General features: G+C 38.5%; 1 protein-coding gene across 1 annotated transcript; it reads right to left on the bottom strand.

The window, feature by feature from the left end:
- Nucleotides 1-2260: 2260 nt before the first annotated feature.
- CENPX (centromere protein X) lies at nt 2261-10152 on the bottom strand. Its single transcript, XM_039344469.1, has 5 exons — nt 10041-10152; nt 3970-4021; nt 3710-3763; nt 3118-3206; nt 2261-2944 (listed from the first exon to the last, which is right to left on the bottom strand). Exons 1-5 carry the CDS (start codon nt 10089-10091, stop codon nt 2930-2932), a joined length of 261 nt encoding a protein of 86 aa, XP_039200403.1. The 5' UTR covers nt 10092-10152; the 3' UTR covers nt 2261-2929.
- Nucleotides 10153-10225: the final 73 nt, after the last annotated feature.

Below are 10225 nucleotides of genomic sequence, written 5' to 3'. Positions count from 1 at the left end.
TAGCCCTATATTTTTATTTGCTATACCAAATTTTGTATGTAAATTTGTTTAGTGATTATTCAAAATTACAACAGCACTGAAAAAGGTGACTGTTTTGACTGTTATAATTGTTTTTCACACTTACAACCGTTGCAGCATCCCCATGATCATGTAATCAAAATTCGGATGCTTGGGAGCTGGGTTCTTGTTTATGATAGTTGCAATGTTCCTGGGTCACGTAATCCCCTTTTGTGACCTTCTGGCAAACAAAGAAATTGGGGGAAGCCTGTTTCACTTAACCATGTTACTAACTTAGCAACTGCAGTGATTTGCTTAACAACTGTGGCAAGAAAGGTCATAAAATGGAGCAACACTCAGCCAATAAAAATTTTGGACTTGATTGTGATCATAAGTCAAGGACTACCTATACTTTAAAAAAAATAGATCAACTTTTTAATATTGATTCATCTCTCCATGGCTAGAAGGGCCCAATTCTAGTGGGATGCCTGTCTCTCACCCAGGAGGCAGTTAAATTGTTTCTATCTGCTTTTTCTCCTTTTTTTATTCATCAATAAGGCATGCACGTTGTTATTTATCAATAAGGCATGCCGGTTGTGGAGAAAAGAGCAGGTATAGACATCCCCCTGAAAGCAAGGAGGCAACAGCAAAAACAGCATCAAGGCAGGAGGCAGAGCTAAAGATTGTAGGACTGGATGTTTTCAGGGAGAGCTGATTTGAGTTCTCCAGCCTTACCTCTACAGATTCAGTGGTGCCACTACAAAAGCAATTAGAATTTTTTTTTTATGTGTACCACAATTTAGTGAGAGAGCTTGATCCAATTCTTAAAAGTACCAATTCTTTACAGCATGTTCACTGAATAACCCTAAAGATCACATCTAGGTCACATTTAATTTACAGTACTCTTTTTCAACATCCTGCCTGGACTAGAATCAGAATTCATCTTGGAAAAATCCAAACAAGGACACTTTATTAATTCTAGCTGTATACTAGAGAATGATTATATGCTGTAGAATGATTGTAATGAAATAATGGTATGCGTGTGTGTTTCTTGATTAACTTCACCTTGAGTACAGAGCTTCCTGCCTTTGGTAGTATTATAGACTGGATTCAAGTTAAAGGTGTATATGAAGAAACTGTGTTGGCTATTTGCTCTCTAGGGAATACAAAAATCAGACCAAAAGAAAACTTTGAGCAATTTGTTTCAATACATGCAATAATATAGGTGATAATCAAGTTGAGGTTGTTAGACAAATATCTTTTTCAATCAAAGTAAGTTTATAAGATAATAGTAACTAGGACCTCTTGTCAATGCTTTAAGCACTTGATTACTTTTGATTGCAATTATACTTCCTAACTTGATTATATGGGTAAATATAAAGTCAATGTGAAAAACCCTTCTAGAACAGGATCTGGCTTCAGTTGGAGAAATCAACATTCACATCCTCATTCACTCAAAACTTACTGGCTAAATTTAGGCTGGTTGATCATCTACCTCTTAACAGATAATATGGTTAATATAATACTTATATTACACTTATGTCGGAAGCACCTGCTTCTTAAAATAGTTTTGGATACATCAGCATCCCAGCTAATATGTCTCCTTTGTCTTAGGAGTAACTAGTATTAGATATACCAGAAACAATGAGAAGCAATAGTAATTTCTTGTACAAAGCTAATATGTAGAAACGCTCATTGACCACCTTGGTTATTACCATTCTTATTTTAAAGCTGACGTGGGTATCATTAATTACACACACACACACACACACACACACAGTACTGTATATAAATCTGGAATGGTGAGTTTGCCACTCCCAGTCGTTGCTGGATTACAGCTTCAGCATGGCTGATGACCAGACGTAATACTACCTGTAATCCAACATCCACAAGAGCACAGTCCTCATTAGTTACGTCCCCTAAGTCCCACTGAACTTAGTGGAGCTTACTTCTGAGTTCCTTAAGATACAATTACACTTCTTTTAGGCCTGATCTTTCTTTCACAACAGAACCAGATTCATTAGGCTACGCCCTGCCTCCATGTGTAAGGTTTACTATTTCACAGCTTCCCCCCTCCCCTGCTGACAGAGGGGTTGGGCCTTGCATGATGTGGGATCCTCACACATGCTGTTTGTTATTCTGCCCCTTTCTGAAAGTTTTTCTTTCGTCCTACAAAGAAGAGGCGGGGTGGGGAGGCCAAACAACTCTTTGAAGATACTTGACTTTCTATGATTAATTGCAACAAGGAGCCCACACAAGGGAGGGAGGTTATTTTTGATTTATTGACGTTTCTTTGTAAGAACAAATTTATAGCAGAGGGAAAGCAGCTTCTTAGAGGAATATCAAATGGTTAAAAGGTTCCATGCACTCTTTGATGTCATGGCCCTGTGGAATGTGGGAAAGGATTGAAGGACAGGCGCTGTTTATTCATAAAATAAAGATCAGGTACCTGCTGTTGGCACAGATTTGAGGCTAGGCCCCCGTTTAAGAACTTAAGACAGCACTCAGGCCTGGAGGTGACAAGAGCCCTTGATGTGGCCAAGCCTTCCAAGCATACTCACCCTTTCCACACACCTCTAGAAGATGGCACCTGTTTTTCCCATTAGAAAAGTAAAGACATTACCTGACTATGAATGGGAATCATAAGGGCAGGGCGCAACTTCAGATAGCTACCATCTGCTCCAGGAACTGTGTTACAAGAAACTCCCAACAAACCCACAGTTATTTTAGGCAACACTGACAGCCATTAAGCACCCCAAAAGAGACAGAAAACAGAGCTGAGAAGGAAGATAAGTTGTTGAAGTTGTCATTCCAGGAAGTCAGCACATTTTGTAGGAAATTCCATATTACAAGTCTATCAATCATTTTGCTTCTGAGTTCAGCTCAATTTCTTCTTAATAACAGGAATACAGGTTTTTCATTCATCAGGTTTCTAGAAATCCAGAAGCTGTGGAAATTAAGCATTTTAACATAAACAACAGATTTGCCCAAATTAATTAACAAATCTGAGTTCCATTTGCCCAGTTATTACCAGTTAAACATCTCCCTGTAAAAGGAGATTAAGATCCCTTTGCCCATATCCTTATCTTATTAATTATGGAATCTGAGATGTTGTCATACCAACTGTGGCAGGATTTTTTCCACGTGTTCCACTTCCACTCTAGTTACATCCTCAGTCCGAGCTTGCCGTGCTCCTCGTGCTGCTGCTTCTGCAAAAGACACAAATATGGCAAGCAAGTAGATGGGACATTGGGAAAGATGGCAAAAATGGCATGTAGAAAAGGTTTTTCTTAATAGAAAAGGGTACTTATGTTTGCGATGCTTTTTCTTATCACCATTATAAAAACAAAATTATTAGTAAGCAAGCATGTGCTCTCTTTATATGTATACTTGACACATGACTAGACTTGACACATGACTAGATCATAAGAGGCAGAGGGATCCTAAGTAGTAACTCATGAATTAACATTTCTGGGAAAGTTCTGATTTTTATCAGCATGCATACTTATTTAAGCAGTTAATATTAAGATTAGAAATTAATTCTGGGATCGGAATAAAAAAGAGATTTATGAGTGATGCTTCTGTTAAAAACATCAAGGGATGAGTAAAAGGATTGGAACGCAAAATAGGATGTAGAATTGCACAAGAAAATGTTAAGATTCTACAGGCCCTGTCCCACCCCTCTATGACTCAGTCCAGTTTAATTACTCACCTCGAACAAATACTTTAAGCATTTCAGCCATCAACAACGCAGCATCACCACTGGCTGAAAGAGAAGGACAGTTCCTGAGACCATATCCAAGCACCACTTTTTCCCACACACATTCATGCACATGCAACTCCAGAACCTATACGCCACGACTATTTTTCAGTTATTTCTCATGTTCCAGGGCACGGTCTCACCACAGAGACATTGGGAAGATGTCCAGCAGCAGTTGGCCTCTTTGCAGAGGCAGAAGGGAAAGCAATTACCTCGCGTTTTGTCATCTTTGAAGTGGAGCTGGAGCAGTTTGTTCACGGTCTCCTGCACAGAAAGGGACTCGGTCAAGAAGTGTTAATGGAGAAAAAGTGAATCTCTTTATCTTTCCATTTTAAAAGCTACTCAATAAGTAAAGTAATATACTTTAGGTCAGCTTCTGTTGGCATAGGAATACATCAAAAGAAACTGACCAAATATATTACCAGGTTTGGATCTCATTCTCTTGAGAGCAAGAGGGAAACAACTATTGAAGCCTTCATACCTGCACAATAAGAAGGCCCCATCATTCACCCTTCTTCTGGCTGCTTGGGCCAAACTCTAATTACTTAACAGTATATCCTTCATCTATGTCTACCAGCCATCCCACCTGTTTACAATTACTTATTTCAATGAAGACTATACCTTGTTTTTTTATTCTCTACTTCTAGGTTTTCTGGAAATGGAAGAAAACCAATAAAGTACGTTGTCTCCATTATTCTTATCAACAGAGGTGGTTTCTTTTTGGGGGGGGGGGGTAAAGGCATACAAGAGAGGTTTCTTTTTTTCTCAGTAAATAGGAAAATTTTTAGAGGAAAATAGAGCTAAATGTATTAAATGATGTTTAGCTGATTATAGTCAAGTATCACATAACCAATATCTTAATATGCACACCTTAATATGCACACAAGGGAAAAATTCTTGTCGTTTAAAAGCAAAACAACCCTCCTTTATCTTTTTCTGTTCTTACTAGAACAAACAATGCAATTTCAAAAATAATGTGATATATTATTATTCTATAACTCACATTTACGTCTACTGTCATGCTAGTTAAAACTGGTTGCAACCCACTGGTTTGGCTGGGACAACTATTATTTTGTTTGTGATTTTCAAGAGCTAGCTCCCATTAAAGGAGCATTTGTCTCAACTTCAAAACTTTTGGATTTTATGCACTTTGGACAGTGCAAAAACAGAAAAACCTCTATGCACTTAACACAGTAAATCTATAGATGTATCTGCTAGTTAACGAATTCAATGGGATAAGGGGATATAAAAGTATACCTTCCCTGGGTTAACAAATTTCACAGCCATTCCTTTGTGTTAAAAACTCATACCATTTCTGAATTTTAAGCTTAATCAATAAATTATTGATTAATCTAGAAAGTAAGGTCACATGTATCAAACTTGTTTTAGGTTGGGGTTTTTTAAGTGAAACAATAGTATCAAAGTCAGTGCATCAAAACTCAGAAATTCTAGCAATTCTGCATTCCACATTACCTAAAAGTACATAGCAATATAGCAATTTTTGAAAAAAGACACAAAATGTACTAGAAAACAAAAAGTGATGACAAAAATATGATTTCTTTAGAAACTTTATTAATTTGTATTTAATAAGACAAGCTGCATTTTTCTTCCAAAACTGAAGAGTGAAAGGTGAGCCAGAACACTACAGTTTAGTAATTGCAATTCTAGCAACTGAACAAACTGGTAAATGAATCCATGTATGATATATAGCAACCATTTTAAACAGAACTTGATACTGAAAGTTTACATGTGATGGATATGAATTACCCCATTAATTAAGTACTCTTGGTCAGTTTACTACTTAATCAAACCTCACCCCAGAAATTTTAGAAGATCAACACACTGATGGAAATAATTCCATGAATTGGTCTTCTGGGGAAGAAATGGCGAATTGAAGATGAATCTGTGAAAAGCAGGGTGAAAAACCAGCTTTTTGCAATTCCGCTCCAGACAAGAACAGGGTTTCAGAGTGCTCACAATTGCTCCAGAGAGTTGCCCTGTGCAAGTCATTGGTGAGTTTAGAGCTCTGAGAGACGAGGGAATAACCATCTTGATCAAACCAGGACCAGCATCTTTGAAAGGACACTGAATTCATGTACTTTCTTTTTTAATCACCTTTGGAAATTTATTGTTAACAGTTTTTCAGCTGTTAGGAGCCTTTGGAGCAATACATTTACAGACTAAATGAGTTTCCTCCAATCCTTAGTGAAAGAAGTTATTAAGGACAAAAATTAACTAATAAACAGTAAAAGTGATTAAAATTTTGGTTTTAAAAAGTTTCAAATGGCTATGGGTCCAGATAACTTTGAAATAACTTTTTGGAATTAATTCTAAAGAACACTTCTCATGGGAAAATACAATTCTGAATTCTTTAAAAAATGAAAAAGACTAGCATTAGAGGAAAATAGATGCTATGAAGAGGTTTTACCTGAAATGATTGAGACAAATTTGAAAGTGGATTTAAAAATGACAGGCTACAAGAATAACATGGAAAAAGAGGGTACACTGGATATACAAAACATGCTGATGTTTTAATAATTAAAAGGATTATACAAATAACAAACTAACATGGATAACATCTTATGCTAGATTTACAAAAGAGGCATGTTAAAAAAAATTTTGTGGTAAGGGCAAGTATTGAAAAGAAATCAAGTTCTGAGACATTGTTTGAAGGGAGTAAAGATCAAGATTGTTAGAAGTAAACGGAATGATATAAAGTTAGTTTATTTGATCAAGGCTAAAATAGATATCCTTTCTCTGGTAACCCTAAATGGACATCTGCTGACTGAAATGACAAGGTTTTATGAATGTGTTTACAGATAAGAGATAGGATATAGATTTTATAAAAATGGGAAAGAAGAGATCATCTGTTGTATTTTAAAAAGTGATAAATTACTAAAATTGTTTATCCTTGCTGCGAAAAAAGGGAAAGTCATCTTTTACATTTATTTTGTTTTTCTTTACTATATTCTTATTTTTCTTTATTTTTTATATTTTTTCCTATTCTGCATCTTCTATTTTTATTTTTTAATCAGTTAGTTTTTATTGTTGTACATTGTAATCTTTAGTAAAATTACCATTTAAAAAAAGAAATAATTCTGTGAATTATAAAGAGAACGAGTTTATAAGCATGGTAAGAAAAAACTAGACAGAACTGAACAATTAAAAAAGAAGCTCAAATGGACTTATAGCCATTGTTAAATATCTGACAGACAGATGGGAAAAAGGTGTATTTCCAAGCAGACCTAATTTGCTATTCTGCTCACTTTTACTCAGATCACATATTTATGTAATATCATACAAATATACACAATACAAAATACAAAATCTATCAAAGTAATAATTCTTAACAAAGAACTTGCCAACAACTGCCAAGTTTAGAGGGTTTTTTTTTTTTTTTAATTCCTCTCTTGCTCATGTCAGGGAGGAGCTGTATCCTCTTACTTCAAACATTCTATAGCACCATTTCTTCAACTTGATGAAGGTTGGATGTCAGGGAGGGATGAAAGGAATTATTTGTGACAGACAACCTTCATAGGCTTATGCTAATCAGAGTAAATAGGAGGAGCACAGCATTATCTCTCTTTTTTTGGTAGTTTTTCCAGAATTTTCCTTCTATGAAAGGTAATGGAAGAAAAAGAAAGTGCTCAGCCAGCTCTAGAGCTGGGTACTTTTGTGTTCTTATTCATGCAATTGTGCATCAAGTCAGACCATTGGTAAACCAAGTTCAATATTATATATCCTGCCAAGCAAGTTCCTAAGATTTCAGATCTTTTGCAATTGTACTTGCCAACACTTTACTAAGTTGAGAAGTTGTGATTTGTCTCCTAAAACTTTGGACTTGGGCTTAGGCATACATAATGTAAAATTGAGCTATAAAACTGGGCTAATTAAAAATGCATTCAATTAGTCTCTTGAAGTAATTTTTAAAAATACATCTTTTGCACAAAAGAAGCAAGCAATTTGTGTTTTACTGCAACCTTAATAAGAAACAAAATAGGAAACAAATGAAACTCTAGTGCTATCTGCTGTATCAGTCTAGAATTGCGCCAAATAATTTCCTTAATTCAACACCTAACATTCACTTGAAGAATCATTAAATGATACATTTGTGTGTCTTTTAAAATGCATTTTGGGGAAATGATAGTTATTAATATACAGCTTCAGAAGTTGAGTGAAAGGTATTATTCAGTACTGAGATAGCATTTTACTCAAAGTGAATTCAACTTCTATATACATTTCCTGGCCTCTTTTAGCAGTCTGTCCCCACCTTCATTACTTTACTATCCTGCCATTCTATTAGACCAGTGGTTCTCAAGCTTCCTAATGCCGCGACCCCAACCATGTGGTCGTAAGTCGAGGACTACCTGTATTTCCCTGCGGGAGGGGCAGGAGGAGGTATGTATGCTCCGCCTCCTCTCCTGTGGCTACACGTGGGCTGTCCGCCAGCAACCGCCTCGGCCCGGGAGCGCCACACATGCGTGGTGCTGCTCCCTGTGCCGGCCAAGGCATAGCTGGCAAGCGGCAGCGACAGTGCAGGCCGACCACCGGCTGGGCCACCAGCTGGCCCAGCCCAAGGGAGGTAAGGCACCCACCGGACCCCACGCATGCCAGCAACCCTCCCTGCGTCCGCCCCTGCCCACTAGCTTTACCTTGGCCACCGCACGTTAGGTGCGACAGCAGGCAGGCCCAGGCGCTCCTGGGTGGCCATGGCACGCGGCAGCGAGGGCGCAGGGCGACCACCGGCTGGGCCACCAGCTGGCCCAGCCCAAGGGAGGTAAGACACTCTTCAGGCCCCACGTGCACCAGCAACCCTCCCTGTGCCCGCCAGCCTCCCACCTCCCACCACTGACCCTCTTTTACTTACATTTAGTAGTTGCTCAGCAGGGAGGGGTGGAAACATCCAGAAAGCTCACCTTAGCTGCAGACAACTTGCAACACCATTTGCAGACTGGGACTTTTGGCGGGCTCAGCAGGGCAGAGACAGTCTGGACAATTCCTATTGGCTTTTGAAGGCCAATAGAATAGAGTCTCTTGAATAAAGTCTATTCTATTGGCTTTCAAAAGCCAATAGAATAAGAGGGAGTAGCACAGCTAAGGAAAAGGGGAAAAAATGGCGGACTACGTTGTTTGGTGACCCCCGTGAAATGGTCGTTCGACCCCAAATGGGGTTGCAACCCACAGGTTGAGAACCGCTGTATTAGATCTTTTCTAATCCATGGTATTTTATCTTCACTACGTTTTTAAGCAAACTATTATTCTGAGGATTCATGACCCTGGACACTCTTTTTTTAATCACGTTTAAAAATTTTATTTTATGGACAATAGTCCAATTTCAATACTGTGATCATCTCTCTCCGTGAGTTCAAGAGTATACTGTATCCTCTTTTATTAAATCCCAAGTATTATTGATTCAATTTTTCTAATCAAAGTTGTCACCCATTTCGAACATAACAATTTATATCTAATTGCATCTTCATAACCTTGACATGCTCTTATCCATGCCACAAAGATAGTTCCAAGGTACAACGCTCAGTATACAGTTTTGTACTCCTAGCCTAATGACATAACAACTAAAAGCGCCTTTGCCTTCGCGTTATAATGTAAAGCTAGTGCAAATACATCATGATGAATAAGCAGTCCTAGATTATGTCATAATAGCAATATTAATAATAAACATTTATTAAACGGGTCCGTAAATGGTATTAGGGAGGCAAAACAAGAAATCACCTCCGGCGTCCCCATTCCAGGATACCAGAGAAACTCGACTTCATTTTATAGCCCAACTTAATCTATTTCTAGCTTGTATTTTATAGGCGCCGCCAGAGTCTCTGAATTGTCTTTTATCTCCTGGGCATTTCCCCCCAAGTGTCCTAATTTTTGCTTTTCAGCCACAGGGACCTATATTTCTTCTCCACCCACCAACTCGACGAATTCCTATTACACAGAATCCATTCCCAGACTGCCAATGGACTATCCCTGCCTCAGCTCAAGTTGCAGCCTCCGTCCTGCCGGACAGCCGGATCCCCGAGCCTTAAACTCTTCTACTTTTGCAACACTTCTGGTGCTTTACTCGCCCCTGGGATAGCTGCTCTGTATGGTAAGCCTCCGGCCATTCCCACGTTACGTCTCCCGTTACATTCTGGTACGGTCAAAACTTCGAATTGCCACGCCTCTTTTCCTTTCTCACGCATCTTAATCCTAACCCAGAACGTCCAAACTGAACTCTTTTTTTGTTTGCTTGTTTGTTTCCCCACTGTTTTTCTCGGCCTGTTTCCCTAACCTTTTTGAAGCCTCCCGCGCATTCTTCCCTCGCCTCCATTTCACATTGCATCCCTGGTTAGATTCGGCACTAAAACCGTCAGAACGGCGCATGGCATGTTGGGAAATGTAGTTCCTGGAATCCCACCCTCAACCGTTTACTTCCGGAGAAGAAAGCGTCCACCAGACTCTTTTAACAAGAGGCAT

Source organism: Crotalus tigris, unplaced genomic scaffold, assembly GCF_016545835.1.
Source record: "Crotalus tigris isolate CLP2741 ecotype Arizona unplaced genomic scaffold, ASM1654583v1 scf7180000017551.9496454, whole genome shotgun sequence".
NCBI classification, from domain to species: domain Eukaryota; kingdom Metazoa; phylum Chordata; class Lepidosauria; order Squamata; family Viperidae; genus Crotalus; species Crotalus tigris.
This window is presented reverse-complemented; position numbering and strand designations above follow the sequence as displayed.

Coding starts and splice junctions, on each gene's coding strand:
- CENPX (XM_039344469.1), bottom strand. CDS start 10,091: ATGCAATGTGAAATGGAGGCGAGGGAAGAATGCGCGGGAGGCTTCAAA. Junction 4,022..10,040: donor GCGCGGGAGGCTTCAAAAAG/GTTAGGGAAACA, acceptor CTTTCTGTGCAG/GAGACCGTGAACAAACTGCT. Junction 3,207..3,709: donor GCTTAAAGTATTTGTTCGAG/GTGAGTAATTAA, acceptor TGTCTTTTGCAG/AAGCAGCAGCACGAGGAGCA.